Genomic DNA, 17,906 nt, shown 5'->3' with positions numbered 1-17,906 from the left:
TTTTGAATAACAATTGCACAATCTGTCAAAACTTTAGCCTGATGAAAAAAAAACATAAAATAATTCTCTTTTTGCTGGGTGAAAATCTTTCTATACCCCATACATAGGAGGAAAACTTACACAGCTGTCTTTCTGTCATTATGTGTTTGTGTGTGTGTGTGTGTGTGTGTGTGTGTGTGTGTGTGTGTGTGTGTGTGTGTGTGTGTGTGTGTGTGTGTGTATAGATAGACAGATTCATAGATAGATACATCAACTTCACATGATACAACTGGCAGAGAAAAAAGAAATGTCAAAAAAACAGTGAATCATTGTCATTGCTATTATAGAAATAGTAATGGAAAAAATACAAAAAAAAAAACAACTGTAGAGTACAAAACGAAAATGAACCAGGAGCCAGCAAGCTGAGTGAATAAGTCCTTCGATAATGCACCAAACACACACTTTATTCACATAAATATATGCACAGTAATCCATAAGCGCTTTTGTTTAAGCTCTGTAAAACTTTCTCAGACAAGCCATGGAGAAGATCATAATGGAACTCAAAAATAAAGACATAGGGAACTTGCAGACTTTGGATCCAACCCAGTTTGGCTTTGTCAAAGGCAGATCATGCCTTTTAAACTTGGTTGACTTTTTCGAAACACTCACCAAGGCCATTGATGAGGGAAAGGCAGTCCATACAGCCTACCTCGACCTGGCAAAGGCCTTCGACACAATACCCCACTCAGGTATCATCGAAAAACTCATCAGCTTGAATGTAAACCCATACATCACAAGATGGGTTGCAAACTGGCTAAGTGACAGAACCCACAGGGTCAGAGTTGCTGGAGCCATGTCAGACTCAAAGCCTGTCAGAAGTGGTGTACCACAGGGCTCAGTCCTGGGTCCACTCTTGTTCGGCATCTACTTTTCTGAAGTACAAGCAAACACAGGAGGGTTATGGCTGACAAAGTTTGCAGATGACTGCAAACTGGGCGCCATAGTCGAAAACACTTCTGACACAGATATCCTTCAGAAGGGCCTCACAGAAACGGATAACTGGTGCCAGAGCCATGGCCTAAAGTTAAACGCCAAGAAATGCATAGTCATACCCTTCGGGAAAAACAAGGTTACCCCTAGCTACCATATAGGTGGCAATCCACTGAGCACAGAAGAAGTCATCAGGGACCTGGGGACCCAGGTTAACACTAGCCTTTCGTTTGACACTCATGTTGCTAAAGTAGTCAGTAAAACCTTCTACATTGCCCACCTGATCATGAAGGGATTCACATCTAAATCAAGGGAGGTCATCGTCCCCCTGTACTCATCACTCATTAGACCTATGATTGAGTACAATGCCCCATTCGGAATGTATCTGACCCGACATCTGCAGCAGCTGGAAAGGCCCCAAAAGTTCCTCACCAAGAGGATAAAGGGTCTCAAAAATATGTCTTATGCTGCCCGACTGAAAGAACTCCAGCTCTATTCAGTCTCATACCGCTTGCTCAGAGGTGACCTGTGCCTGACATATAAGGCCATGTCAAACCCAGATTTGATGAATATGCTTCACCTCAAAAAATCTAGATCCCTCAGAACCACAAGGGCGGGAGACTTAAACCTTGACACGGTTATTAATAGGACGTGCTAGAGGGACAGATTCATCACCCAGAGACTCCCTATGCTGTGGAACAAAATCCCGGTACATGTGAGGCAGAGCACCTCGCTGGCCTTGTTCAAGAGGAATCTTGACCAATGGATGGGAGATCGCAGATATACCCCAGGGATTACTTCAGTGTCACTGCTTGACAGAGGAACAGCAAAATAATAGGCATAGTTTTTATTCAAACTAAAGGGGTGGCGAAAGCCACATATCTATGGGCTAGGCTTATAAATGCCCTTGGGCAGATAGCCTAGTATGAACCTATGAACCTATGAACCTAATTCAAAAAACATTACATCACATCCTTTTATGTACATGCTAATTACTTCATTAGACCCGTTATTAATTAATTATGCCCACTATCCTGCTTATTAAAACTATTACAAGTATTAAACTAAAAAATCATTTGAACTGACAAGATACATATAGCAATAAAAAAGCCAACTACATAAATCTAAAGTGCTCATGAATAAAACTGTCATTGTAAGGAACTTCAGAATATATTAAGGAGTATATTAAAAATGTACTAGCAAATATTAAAACCACTTGATTTAGAAATAAATAAATAAATACATATAATATATTACAAAATTATCTACGAATAAATACATGTATGTGTATATAAATATATGTAAAAAAAAAAAAATATATATATATATATATATATATATATATATATATATATATATATATATATATATGCATTTATATATGTACATTCAATTTGTGTTACAGGAAATTTGTAATATAAGCATCAAAATCAAAAAGTGATACATGTAGTATAGTATAGATCACACAATTTTATTTCTTTGTAATGTTTTTAATTTTAATATTGGGGTTATTGAGCTATGCTCATTTATTCCGGGCCAAATATCAGCTTGTGTTCTTATTTGCCACTTTAATTCTTTGAGTTCTAAGTGCAAGCCCCAGGGTCTCTTATATTCCATTTCAACATGGTCTATAGCCATGAAAGAAAATTGGTGATCGTTATACTCACTAATGCGTTTTGCTAATGCATTATTTAATTTATTTATCTTTATAGTATATTCATGCTCATATATTCTTTGGGCCAGCTGTCTCTCTGATTTCCCTATATAGAACATTGAGCATGAATTACATGTAGCTAAGTATAAACAGCTTTGGATTTACAATTATATTTACTATGTAAATAAAGCTTTCTTTTCCTAAGGTAAAAGGATTCACTCATTTTTATTTTGTGGCACCAATAACAAACCCCACATTTAAACATACCTTTGTTACCATGAATGGGTGAGTAGTTTATATATTTTAAGATTTCCTTAAAATTGACTATTCTAGGTTTCTCACTAATTTGGTTTCTACAGTGGGGATCGTCTATTAGAATGGTCCAATTATTAACCATTATATCTCTGATTATGTTGTAATCATGTGAGAAAGTAAGCACTAAGGCCCTAGAAAAATCATTCTGTCTTGCTGAAACACATATTTCATCAATATTTAACCTCCCACTGTTCATATTCATTGAATTACTGGAATCTTGTACTATACTCTGTTTATCTAAGATAGGTTTAAAATATCCATTCATTCTCTTGATGGTAACATCTTGTATTAGTGCATCAACTAATGCTTCTGGGTAATCTCTATTAAGAAACATATTACACATGAAATTACATTCTTCATTAAATTGATCTACTTTAGTCGCCATCCGGGCTGCCCTTACCAGTTGCCCTTTGACAACGGACTTCTTCTGGTGTTCCGGATGGCAACTACTGTAATGCAAGAAGCAATCAGAGTAAGATTCCTTTCTATGAATAACTGCTACATAGGCTTGATTACTGTTTTCCTTCATAAGATGTACATCCAAATAATTCATATATTTCATATCGATGTCCCATGTGAATTTTAAAAATTCAGAAGTGGTATTTATGTATGTTAAAAATTTGTTCAACATTTCTGTTGTACCCTTCCAGATGATACTGATATCATCCTGAAATCTGTGATACGATTTTATAGATGTATGGTATTTACTATTAAATACATGATTTCTTTCCCAGAAGGCCATAACTAAATTTGCATAGCCCCCCCCCCCACATGGTGATCCTATAGCGATGCCTTATTTCTGCAAAAAATATTTCTTATTAAAAGTTATAAAATTATTACTTAATACTATTTCTAAAAGTTCCATTATTAGGTTTACTAAATCATGTGTTATATGATGATAAATCAGCATTTCATTGACCCATTCAAGCCCTGTAGTTTGTGGAATAACGGTGTATAAGTCACATACATCTATTGTGACTAAGATGTCATCATAATCAAACTCAACCTCATTCATGTGTTCCAAAAAAGTTCAGGAATCTTTACAAATTTGTATTTCTTTTTCTAGGATCTTCTTTAGTTCATAATCTATGTATTTTGCACATGCTGAAGTAATTGAGTCTCTACCATCAACTAATGGACGCATGGGGGCGTCATCTATACTTTTATGAATGTTGGGGGTGCCAAAAAAATGGTATTCTGGGAGTAGTGATATTCAGGTAGTTGTATAAATCTACATTTATTCATCTTTCTAAAAAATATCATGTATTTGTCCATAGATCTTTCTATATGCACTATTCAATTCATTGGGAGACATTTATATGTATGTATCTGTATTCAATATATCATTTAATTTGTTATTATACATTTCCTGACTCATAATTACAGCTCCACCCCCTTTGTCTGGTTTCATGATTCTTACTTTCTCATTAGTTAATGCGTTCAAAATACTTTGTTTATTTTCATCTAAGTTATAAATGTATTTCCCCTTGATGTTTGACATGTATAAATGCTTCAATTCATTTTCACAAATCTTTTCATGCGTAATTAATTTAGGATGTAGAGGGGGTTATATATACTGCTTATATTGTACTTATTACTCACATTATATATGCCATCTTGATATAATAAACTAAAATTAATTTTCCTTAAAAACAATTTAATATCAATCATAGTACTAGTAAAATCAAAAGACCTGGTTGGAACACAAGTATCCCTTTGCTAATAAATCTGCTACATGTCCATCTACATGTGCTTCTGAGAAATTGTACACTCTAAAATCTCCCCTAGAATTCATTACTACATGTTCATCATATTCACATAATGTACGGACAGGTTGTTGCAAATGATACATAACACATGAATCAACTGTAGAAATAGGGTCAGCAACAATTTTCTATGAGAAAAAGCAATAAACAAGTTGTGATAGATATGACACAACCTTATTCATATTTGACCTCCTGCAGAGAAGTAATTTACTCTTTACATTGCATTTCTAAAGGATGGTTAGATCCTAAATGCAGTCTTTCCTCATTCTACATTGCATTTTTCTACCTACAAAAACATCCACGTTATGCTGTGTATAAGTACGGCATGACTTAGCTGTTTCTTACCGTCTCTGTCATTTTGCGTTATTTGGCAACCTCACTGCAAACCATCTTGGTTTGCATGTTATCTGACTCTTATTACTTTCTATAAGAAATATTCCCTCTCTAGCAAATGCATTTCACTACCCATTACTTCAAATGAGTTTGTAACCTTGCATTCTTTCTTTCCCACAGAAGCAATAAAGCTATTGATTCTCTGAGATTTCAGTATACTTGGCAGAGACCAGCCAGCTCTGTTGTCATGTTTCAGCAAGCAATTCTAGAAATACGTAAGTGAATGAGTGGAGGAACCCAGTTCAATGAAATAAACCTTTTTTTCTTTCTCAAAAGAATTCCATTTAATCACTCCCTGCAGGTGAAGAAAAATGTCATTGCGACTCTGTTTAGGAGATTGTAAAGGGCATAAATCAAAAGAAACACTGATTAAAAAATGTATGAATGCTTTCTCTCTCTCCAGAAATTCTTTAAAAGTCTGCAGTTCAGTGTTGTAATTTAAAGTGACAGAACAAAATAAGCCATTGTAAAAGCAAGGGTGAAGATATCATACTGTGGCTAAGGAGACCACATTATAATGGACAAAAATAACTAAAATACCCAACCGGTCATTTTATGGTAGAACAAATTATGAAATAATACAAATAACCTAGAGTAGTGCAATGACATTGTTACATAAAAACCAAGATACACTAAAATGATATTTTTCAGTCTCTAACTACAGTAGGGGGTTAACTACTATAATCCATTTTCCTCATTTTTACTATGCATCTGTTCCATACATTCATAACTCTTTTTATGAACAGTTGCTTCTATACAACAGGGCAAACTGCACCAAGGCATATCAGACTTTAATTAAATGAAATATCATAATAACAAGTGATAAAAAATAAAAGTGGTTAAGTGCTTTCATCTGCTAAATGACAGACTTCTTCAGAACAACCAATGACATCTAGCTTAACCTTAAATACTTTCTAAACAAAACTTCTAACCAATCAAAAACATCCACAACACTGATTTAGAAATGTAACACTTTTTACTGTTGTGCTATATATGTAGAAGAGAATTTATTGTTATATGGGGCATTTAATAATAAAAAAAACGTTGAAAGGAACGACAGGGTAGTGGTGCATAGAGTATTGTGGTAATGTGCTAATTGTTCTGTTTTGCTACAGGTACAATACTCAAGAGTTTCAGAGGATTTGTGTGGACTGGATTAGAAGCTCATTCAGAGCAAGTATGGGAAAGATAGCCAGGTCTAGACTCAAGGAAAAAGTATCTGGTAATTGCAAAAAATGTGGTAAGAGATGGAGTCAAAAGCATTCTTCTATGATGCAGATGCCAGAAAGGTGTAAAGACCAGATGTTATTGTCATGTTTGGAAGGAACAATGTAATTTTTGTAACTGGGAACTAACTGATTGCTATGATGTGTCATGTCATGGAAACAAGCAAATAAATAATGTAGGTGCTCTTTTGGGGCTTCATGATCACAGCTGGGGAGGAAGGATGCATAGTCTGAGAGTCTGAGAGTTTGCCCATAGTGGGTGAAGGGCAAGCTGCTCAAACAGTGGGCGTTAAAAGGTAAAGCCATTAGCTTTAAAAGACTGGGGGCCTACCTTGGGTTAATGGGATGGCAGAATATTTGGTGGTACTAGATCTTATCTGAGATGTTTGTTCTTCCGACCTTAAGAGAACAGGAGAGAAGTTAATATAAAACTGGAAGCAAAAGAGAGACAGAGAGAGAAGGTCCTAAATAGATAGCAAGACACAGCAGGGTACTTATAGGCAAGGGGGATAATATGAGTGTGTGTGTATATATATATCTATGGTTTCCATACATTTGGTCGAATTACACTCGGTCGAAAATGATACCAGGCATTGCACTTCACTGAAAGCTCACTTGACTGAAAGCACACTTGGTCGAAGTTCTTTTGGTCGAAAATGGAATATAGCCCCTGCCCCACTGCAGTGCAACCCTGCAGTGAGAATATTAAATAAGAGTGAGGGGTGGGGGGCACAGCCCCCCAGAATGGGGGGGGGTGTAGCCTCCACATAATTTTAATGTATTCACTATTATAAGAAAGTATATCCATTAGAAATGCATTGATATATATATATCTTTAGTAAAAACTATTGGCATAATGTAGGGGGCTACGCCCCCCCCCCTTATTTAATATTCTCACTCCAGGGTTGCACTACAGTGGGGCAGGGGCTATATTCCATTTTCTACCAAATGAACTTCGACACAGTGAACTTTCAGTCAAGTGAGCTTTCAGTGAAGTGAATGCCTGGAATAATTTTCGACTAAGTGTAATTCGACCAAATGTATGGAATCCATATATATATATATATATATATATATATATATATATATATGTGTGTGTGTGTGTATGTGTTTGTATAGTGTAGTGTATACACATACACGTGTATGTAATCCAAATGGGCAAAGTCATGTTAGGTTGACAGATATGGAAAGGTATGAAATATAACAACTGCAAATTTAGGCAGCTGCAAATTTTTGTGGTTGTAGGAATGTCAACTCTAAAGGCATGCAAGAGTATTACAGGTGCTGCTATCCTTAAAGATGTAAAGGGAGAAGTATTTTAATTCTGAATTGTTTTTGGTGCCTTTTCATCTTTTGTCTGTCCCATTTGTGTGTGTGTGTGTGTGTGTGTGTGTGTGTGTGTGTGTGTGTATGTGTTTTGTGGAATTTTTGAGGATTACAGCTAAGAAATAGTTACAGATAGTTTTCAGACCAGAAATGTATATTAATAGAAATTTTGTTATACTAGCAAGCTGCTAAGTGTACAACTGCATTGCTGTAAATTAGTCCATGAGTTTGTGTGTCTGGCTCTATATTTTGAATTTGTTCCTCATTAATGAACTAGGAGGTTGACAGGTGTTACAACAATGTATGAGGGAACAGTCAGCCATCATGTACTGAGAAATGTGTGAAAGATCAAGGAACAATGTGAAATGGAAATATGTCTTTTCCTTGCTGTTGTGCAATGTTGAAAATTGTTTATATAAGCTAGTGGGACTATGACGGATGAAGTGGGGCTTGCCCCCTGGAAAACAATGCTGGTATTGGATTTATTTTGCTGCTGGCATAATTTGCATTATGTACAGTTAGTACCCTCTTGTCAACTGTTTGTGTTCTGGTGTTTTTTATTTTTAGTTGCTTTATTTTGTTACACACACACACACACACACACACACACACACACACACACACACACACACACACACACACACACACACACACACACACACACACACACACACAAACACACACACACACACACACACACACATATATATATATATATATATATATATATATATAAAGGTTGAGTATGGGCTTGGGGGAGGAGTGAGCTAGAATCACCACAGGAAGAGAGGGTTATTAGGGTAAAAATATGGGCTACTCATCCCTTGATTAAAAAAAGTGAACAGGCCACAGTTTGTGCAAAGAATGTGGCCTGGTGGGTGGGAATGCTTTTGGGATACAGGTTCATACAGAAGGACTAATCTTTCCCTATGTCTGCAAACACAGTGCGGAAGTATCCCCTTTTTTTGCAGGGTACAAGGTGCAGGATTTGATCCATTCTCCAATGTACTGATGCAAACTATGGCAAAAGAGGTTATGGCACTATTGAAGTTTCCTACTCAGCATCACTTTTGTAGCACATTATGGGATAGCTGAGCGTCACTGTTAGGATGGGTAAGGCTTGATAAAAGTCTTCCCTGGGTGATGATGGTTATTACTAATATGATGAAAGACTGATATAAGAGGGAGTTGATGAATTGTTCTTAGAAGGGGAAACACCTCTCAAAAAGAGATTTGAAGCATGTCCTCTAGGACAGGTTCAAGGGGAAAATATGCTCCCCAACCAGGATAAAGTGATGAAGGGCATTGAGTAAGAAGCACATGCTCCACAAAAGGGGAATTTGAAGCTTGTCTGTAAAGACAGAGATACCTATTAAGGGGGCCTGATGCAGACAGACAACTGGTGCCAGAGCCATGGACTAAAACTCAATACAAAAATAGTGCATAATAGTACCCTTTGGAAAGACTGCCACTGCTGGTAAATCTCCACATTAATAATACACCCTTAAAAGTAGAAACACTGGTTAGGGATCTCGGAATGCATGCTGACAGCAGCATGTGTTTAATCCGGTGAGGAAATCATTCTACAATACACAATTTATAAGTAAGGACATGGCATCCGTCTCCAAGGAGGTCATTTTTCCACTATACTCAGCTCTCATCTGACCAGTCATACAGTACAGTGCACCCCTCAGCCTGTACATGACCAGGCACTTGCAACACCTTGACAGACCACAGAGGTTACTCAGAAACAGAATTCAGGGAGTAAACAATAAGTTCTATGCAGACCATCTCAAAGCCCAGTCCCTGTACTTGTGCTTCTATGGACTGATGCATGGAATCTATGACTAGCTTACAAAGCATCCTCTGATCCCACAATGATGGATTTCTTACACATCTGCAAAACAAATGGCATCAGAAATACCCATTCTAAGGACCTAAACCTTGATTGTGAGCTATGCAGGGCGGGATGGAGGGGCAGGTATGTCTCTCAAAGGTTACCCATATTCCTCTGGAACAGGCATCCCATCCATGTGAAGCAAAGCTCATCCCTAGCCCTATTCAAATGTACCTTGGACCCATGGATGGGAAATCACAAATTTACCCTTGATTTGGAAATAATTTCTCTAATGAACAAGGGCAGCCTGTAAACCTTTGATGTGTACAAGCCTATATTGTAACCATAAAATTCCTTGAGGTATTGACATGTCAGCAATATTTTGGTAAATTAGGAAAAGCTTGACTAGGCTTAAAATGGCTCTTAGACCAACAGCCAATTAACCAATATGAACCTTTGTACCTTAGGGATGGTTTAAAGCAAAATATATGCTTCTCAACCAATTTGTTGCTCTGTTGGGAAGACAGAAACACTAAGACTGGGGAAAGCTTTGCTCACCTAGAAAGTAGGCTTCATTGTCCAGCTCTTCAGCTGTCACACCTTAGTCAGTACTGGGCACATCCACACTGGTTTTGCTGAAGTTAATCTTCTAGTGGATACCAGCTGCAGGATGTATGGCTAGAAGCTTCAAACCATTACCTAGCCTGTAGGTGAGAGCATTTATTTGTTATTATATATTGCGGGTCATAAAACAACTACCTAACACAATTGGTTATGAACAATGTTGAAAATCTGAGATGGAAGTACAAAGACTATAGAATGTACAAGAATTTATAAGTTTTTTTTAAAGACAAGTTATTGTACAGAGCAAGTTGAATGGTAATTAATTAATCTCTTTTGTGTAAATTGATGTGTTTAATACTGAAATCAGGCATTCTGTATGGGTCAAAACAAATCTGTATTTACTGAATTGTCTTATATTCGAGTTATATAATACATATTCTGGTAACATCATATCAGAAACATGGATTTCATTATAAAATGTATGCATGCATGTATCTGACAAATGTTGGTTTTATGTCATGAGTGCAATTTAATGTTTAAAAAAAGATAATTGATCTGACATAGTTTAATGTTACTGGCTTTCTTTACACCTGCCCAGTTGTCCACATCTTTCATTATATTAGGATATCTGTACTTAGTCAACACATTATAATGAGCTTGCTTTTTATCCAAACAACTCAGGTACCTTTGGGAAGCATAGAATGTTAATGCTAAAGAATGCTGTTTACCAAAAGGATTGACTAATGGACCGTTGATACCTATGTGTTCCATAGTACCAGTATAGACTTAAACGAAAGATGTGAAGATCTAGGCAAGCAATCATATCTTAACAGAGAAATACAAACAATAATTAAGAAAAGAAGAGAGACATAAAATAAAATTTTACTAACACAACTCTAAAATGAAACTTTGCCTATTTGACAGAGCAGCTAAACAGATAAAGAAAAATGGCTGCCATTTTGGTTTTGATAATAGTGAGAGCAGACCGGGCATGAGCAATGTTACAATGGTGTAGGCTACTGCAGATACACTCATTTTACTACAGTTCGCATGGCAATGTGCAGGACTTATCAAAATGATGATAAATGTGGTGAAACAGGAAACATCATTCTGGGCATCATCAAACTACTGAAAAAAAACTGGAAATGAGGACTCTGAAATCATCTTATGCCTGATAATGAAGCAACACATCTTGCAGTATATTCAACATCCCTGTTTTCTTGAGAGTAATTACTTAGAAACTGAATGCTATATCTATCAGTTCAGTGTGTAAAGAATAAGACAGTGTGGTAAATATTGCATGTAACTAAGCACTGTACTGCGACACTCACTGAACTGTATAATGTGCAATATCAGATTTACTGTGACTTGTGTTCTTGTTCCCTATGTGCCATGTATTATTACTGAAGCTCTTTTACAAATCATGTTTTGGTCCAAGTGCTTGATAAATGAGTAGAATGTGGATCGCCTTTCTCAGACCTTGAGATTCACAAAGGTAGTACACAGCTGTGTAGCTGTATCGTGCACGCTAGCATCTGTGCCCTACTAGGGAGCACTGCAAATCAATGAAATAAACTGTGGTAGACCCCCAGTGTCACACGGTCACAATTCTGCTATCTTGAGTGATGCATAGTTGAAGAATGACAGGTAGAGCTCCCTGCTGAAATGTTGGCACTTGAAATGATGAGTGCTGCAAAGCTGGGGAAAAAAAGACCCAAAACACAGAAGAGCAAATCTTAAAAATCACCCTTCTTCTCAAAACTTCTTTTTGTAGGGGGGCAAAAGCCCCCCTGCACCCTCCACACCCCCTGAACTTATATATGGACTATCCTGGCAAACAAACTGCAAATAAATAAATAAATAAATAATATACCAACTCCAAGATCACCATACCTCAGAGAAAAAAGGAATATTCTGTGAAATGGCATCTTGGACTTAGTATATGTAAGTCTGATCTTTCCGCCACTCATTCTCCAGTTTAGTAGGTCCCAACATTTCAAATAGTTAGTGACAGGTAGTTCTGTGGAGCCTGTCAGTAGCATAGACAGTGGTACTGAGTGAGGCAGATAACTACAATACAGAAAACCTAGTTATACTAGCTACTTCATAAACCACGTTGCATTGCATCAAGGAGCAGCAGCACCGTCTGGTACAAACATACATGACTGTAAATCATACAAAAATCACAGTCATCATGCATGCAGCAGCACTGAATCATTAACACAATATTGTAATAAGAGGTTCTGTTGTTGTGTGAACTCCTATTGGCAAGAACTCACCAGCATCACGCCGTGGGGCTTCGCAAATTAGCAAGCAAGGTTTGCCTCCCTGCTAGGGGACTCTGTTGCTATTAAGGAGTGTTGTTCAATGGCATGCAGGTGTAGTTTTTTTTAGTTTTTTTCTGTCATGGGTGATTGTATGTTTTTTAGGACTGTATAATGGGCAACATACTATCAGGGGCAGGCTAGGGAGGATGCTGTACTGCCTAGCCTGGTGCCATTGCTCAATGTGCCTTTTTTGCGTCACAGCTCAACACAACCAGGACAAACTTGGACTGAAGCAGTGCTAATGTGGTAAATGGTACACAGTCATAGGGGTGGACTCACTAGCTTTGGCAGGTAGCTGGTTAGTGTATAACTGAGTATGATCATGCAAGTCTCCTGGCCTGATCATAATAATGCTTATTATTATTTTACAAATCAAAACAGACTTTGTGCTCCATTCTTTGGTGCACAAAAACTGTACATTACTGTGTATAGGTTTTAAGGATAGGGTCCACAATGTGTTTTATTCATTTATATTATTATTGTAGATTATGTACCTGTGTGTATATATACATATGAATGAGTTTAAAAGTTTATGTGTACGAGAGAAAGACAAGATGCTCCTTAAACATCTCTAATATTAAAAAAGTACTCCATCGTATGAGTGATCTTGCAGCAAGCAATAAAAATGTCAAAAGTTAAGAGAAAAGGAAGAGGAATCTGAGGAATTTCAAACATGAAAAATAAAAACAAATACCTGAATATCTCCTGTGATTGGATAGCTAGGAGTCTTTGTGGCTTCACCAGTCTGCAAAAGAAAAGACACAAAATAGTTGCATTAAAGATTTAGAATAAAAAGTGAAAATTACCAGAAATTAAATAACATTACATGTTTCTTCATATAGCAGACAAAACATTACTACTAGGAAAAAAATGGACAAAGAACTATTTAAGAAACTGTCGCAAAAATTGCCTCCTTCTTTAATTCCTATGGGTCTACATATATTGGTAGCATATCTATGAACGCATCTAAATTATTTTTTATTAGGCCCATTGCTCCTACTTCTACTATTAGAACTGTCTTAATATCTTTTTTACACATTGCTTTTGTTTATGCCTGCAAATCTCAATATTTTATGACTTTGTGTCTCTTGGTACAGAAGACACTGTAATTACTGAGTATAATAATTTCAGTTAAGTTTACCAAGGCCAACTATGAGGTCAGGATAGCCTCATAGACTACGGCCAATCTTCTTCACCTACATGGTAATACACAACAGTGTGCTGAACTGATGGTGAACAATACCACCTATACCAATCAGGCTCACATAGCAAATCTACTGTCTGTTAAATTCATCTCAAACTTCACCACCCACTCCCCCCCCCCGCTCCACCAGGTTAAATCCCCTTCAGCATACTTGTCCAAGCTGTCAGCATGGATCAGGTGCTGGCAGCATTCACTAAAGCCGAGAACACCACCTCCATGGTTCTCTCTTAAACAGTCTAAAACATGACCTGTCAAGAACAATTGAGGCACTCTTCAATTACACTACTGAAACAACCTACGTTCCAAGTGAATGGAGGACTTCAACAATCACTCCCCTCTACATGGGTGGACCTTCAACCAACTCAGGGAACTAAAAACCCATCAGTCTAACAAAGCCTAATATGCAAAGCCTTGGGATGAATTATCAGGGAAATGATAAATAAAGACTTTGCAACCTACAGTCACTGGACCCATCCCGATTGCTTTGTTAAAGGATGGTCATGCCTATTTAACCTGGTAGACTTCTCTGAGAGGGTGGCCAAGCAATGGATGAGGATAAAATACTGTGTATCTTGACGTGACTAAGGCATTTGATAAAATACCTCATTCAGGCATTGTTAACAAGCTCTCTGAGTTAGGTGTAAACCCTTACATAACTCATTAGATTGCCAGCTGGCTCACAGACAGGACCCAATAATCAGAATCAGTGAGACTACCTCCACCAAGAGACCGGTCACCAGTGGATTACCCCAGGGCTCTGTGCTGGGCCCACTCTTGTTTGGCATCTACATCTCGGAAGTCAAGGCTAATATTAAAGGCTTCTGGCTCACCAAGCTCACAGATGAGTGTAAATTGGGAACTATTATTGATACTCTCCCCAAGACACAAACATCATCTTGCAAGTGGCTTTAACACAGACAAATGGCTGGAACCAAAGCCATGGCCTAAAACTTAATGCCAAAACATCCATTATAATGCCCTTTGGGAAACTGTCAACCCAAGTTAATTAATTCCATCGATAAAAAACCCCTAGGAGTCGACCCAGTAGTAAAGGATCTGGGAACATATGCAGACAGGAATCTGGTATTTGACCAAATTGCAGCTAAGATAATAAGAAAATCATTCTATGTTACCCAACTTTTAGGTAAGGCTATAGCATCCAGGTCCAAGGAAATTATAGTACCAATCTACATGGCCCTTATCAGACCTATCATTGAATACGGTGCTCCCAATGGCTAAGCATCTAACTAGACACTGCAATAGTTGGAAAGCCAGCAAATGTTTCTCACCAGGGAATTCACGGAATGAATATCTTGTCCTACACTGATAGCCTAAAAGCTCTTTCTCTGTATTCATTCTCCTACACGTTGCTGAGAGGGGATCTTTGCCAGGCTTACAGGGCCTTCTCAGACCCAGCCCTGACAGATCTGCTGCACATGTACAAAGTAAACAGCACTAGAAACACTAGATCCAGGGATCTGAACTTCATTTGTGACATAAACACATCATGCTGGAGAGACAGATATGTGTCCCAAAGGATCCCCGCACTGTGGAATAGGCTCTCCATCCATGTAAAACCATCCATCATTTTTGACTCTATTCAAACAAAACCTTGACAATTGGATGGAAAATCATAAATTCACCCCTGGTCTAGCGCCCATGTACACAGGCTGTCAATAAGAAAAGTAGTATCCTAACTAAAATATCCTACAAATCCTTAGCTACCTACCTACTAAGATGTCCCTCAATGCATGGTACTTGGTACCTGAATGATTTGGGGTGCATGGCTATTCTTGCAAGGGCCCTAGTGATCATTATCCCAGTAACAACATATGTGCTTAAGAATCCATAAACCAATGATCCATGCTAATTTTCTATTTTTCATGGGCTACTATACTTGGTTTTCTTGCATCTATTTTATTGAACTGTTGGTAATGGGCAATCCTATGTCATATAAAGTTCATTATTCTCTATAATGCTTTGTGATTCATGTTCACAGTGCCTCTCAACTACTTTTATACTATAGTGCATGCACATTCCCCAGTAGAATAGTCTTGCCACATAATTGTGCCTTTCAGTTTATAGGCCCACTACCACCAATGCATTATTTATTTATTTGACATTTGTTGACCTGAAAGTACAACTGAGATAAAGCCCTTTTTCAGCAGAGGCCCAGGGAGAAAAGCTCCACAGAATAATACAAGTTTAGGTAATACAAAAGTATAACATTCAAACATTACAGATATAAAACATTTTGACACGTCTATTTACAGAGTTATCACTTGAAAAGTGTTTCACAGAGCAAAATACATACTAACTATACAACATGATTTAAGTACAGGAAATTCATAAACAAGTAAGGTACATTGTTGCAAACGAGTGCAGGGAAGTAAGCCTATAAGTAAAAAAGAGCTAGCAAAGAGATACACTGCAGTTAAAGGTGGAGGTTAAGAGAAGAGAGTAAGGGTGTATCACACCCAGTAACAAGCTGTTTAACGGTTTCCAGTTGTTTTTTTTATAGAACTTGCATTTGTCTATTTCTCCCATCTTTTCAACGGATTTTGCAAACCAACACGTTTGTAGTCCACTATCCTGGTCCACCATTCTTAACCTTTCATCTTTTGTTTTCAGTTCACCTCACCTTAGCCATTCCTGTGACAAATTTTGGTCAGTATGTGGTTGTTCCAGGAGATCTCTGTATTGCTACTATTTGTATGACTTTTCCACATTCCTTTCCTTCTCAGGTGATCATTCTCCTTATAGTCTTTCTTTTGTTTTGGGCACATTCAGTTAATGTCCTATTTTTTTTTGTCTACTTCTGGTTTGATTTCCATTCCTGCTTGACACCAAAAATGCTTCTACTAAACTAAGCAAAAGTGTCACCTTAGACTTCTTCACCTCATGCTATAAAACTTTTACTATGTTTGGATCTGATGAAGTCAGCAGATATGAATGCAGTCATACGATTGCAGACGTATACAAACAATCAATTTTTCGAAGGCCCATATCTCTTTCAAAATTTTGGTACACAGTAATTTTTATGTTTATTTGATAAGAATGATGCATTTTTCTTGTTTTTGTGTCCAATCGAACTGATAACTTTTAGGGCCAGAGGATCACCCCAAAACTATAAGTTAGAACAGGAAGAAAAAATTGAGTTGTAGCTTGGTTTTTATTACTAGATGTTAAGACAGTTTTCAATATCAGTTTTAATCTTCTGAAGTATTCGTTATTGAGCTTTATTTGCATTTGTCCATGTTTTATTGTTGATCCTTCATCTAGTCTCAAATAATTATACACTCCCCCCTGCTCAAGTTCCTTTATAGAACATTCCTGTTTCCCAGATCGGTATTTTTTGATGCTGCAGTCTTCCTATTTTAAATGTCGCTTTTGTACATTTATCAAGGCCAAATGCCATTCTTATATAATTTGAGAAAGTTTTAACCATTTGTAGTTTTGCTGATGATTTTAATCTGGAGTAGCTGTTAAAGTATGTAATGAAACTAATTCCCTTCAAACAGACATTAACTCCTAGTGACCAAGAAATGGCTAAAACTAAATGCTAAGAGATACAGTATATTCTCCTTCAGAAAATAACAAATTCCTACTACCTGCTGTATCAAGGACAACTGTGATTAGGGACTTGGGTACTTGGGTCTACAGTTCCATCTCCATCAATCACAACAAAGCTACTGTGGACAGAAAAAAACTTCTATATATCACAATTAATCATAATGGGCATCTTACCTAAAAGCAGACAAGTTATTATTCCCATGTACTTTGCCCTGTTTAAACCTACTGTAGAATATAAATGCACCCTTTGCTATGTATTTCACTATACATATAAAAAAACTCAAAAATGCAGAAAAAAGGATCTTGTTAACCAAAAAAATCTTAGTTATCAGGAAAGGCTGGAATCACCGTCCTTGTAATCCATGCCATATAGGTTCGTGACAGAGACCTTTGCCTTGCTTTCCATGTCCGCAAGGGACCTATTATAGGAGATCTCTTCTTCCTCAATATATCAAGTAGTGTAGCTAACAATGGAACATGAGGTCAAAGTTTATATCAGGTAATAAACAAAATTAAATTGAGAGAAGGTTTCATTACCCAGAGCCTCTCCTTGCTCTGGAATAGACTTGCCTTGCATGTCAAGCAATGTGACTTCATGTTGGCCTTGAAATATAGCTTAGACAAATAGATGGGCAACCTGAAATGCACTTCAAGATGTACAGGCCTTGCACTCTTTTAAAAGGTTGGTAGAGCCTTAGCATGGCTATTGGCAAGGTACACATGGCTTCTGGACAAACAGTCTTGTATTTATT

General features: G+C 37.3%; 1 protein-coding gene across 2 annotated transcripts in view; it reads right to left on the bottom strand.

The window, feature by feature from the left end:
• The window catches only part of PCLO (piccolo presynaptic cytomatrix protein), a 2,606,742-nt gene that overhangs the window by 651,104 nt on the left and 1,937,732 nt on the right, over positions 1-17,906 (bottom strand). For both annotated transcript variants that reach the window (XM_044088356.1, XM_044088355.1), the window contains exon 13: positions 13,072-13,122. In XM_044088356.1, the coding sequence (XP_043944291.1) occupies positions 13,072-13,122 (51 nt within the window). The remainder of the gene's footprint in view (positions 1-13,071; positions 13,123-17,906) is intronic.

The sequence above is a fragment of the Protopterus annectens genome, chromosome 11.part0 (assembly GCF_019279795.1).
Source record: "Protopterus annectens isolate FY-2018-M chromosome 11.part0, PAN1.0, whole genome shotgun sequence".
Lineage (NCBI taxonomy): Eukaryota > Metazoa > Chordata > Ceratodontiformes > Protopteridae > Protopterus > Protopterus annectens.
The sequence above is the reverse complement of the archived record's forward strand: the minus strand, read 5'-3'. Positions and strand labels throughout refer to the sequence as shown.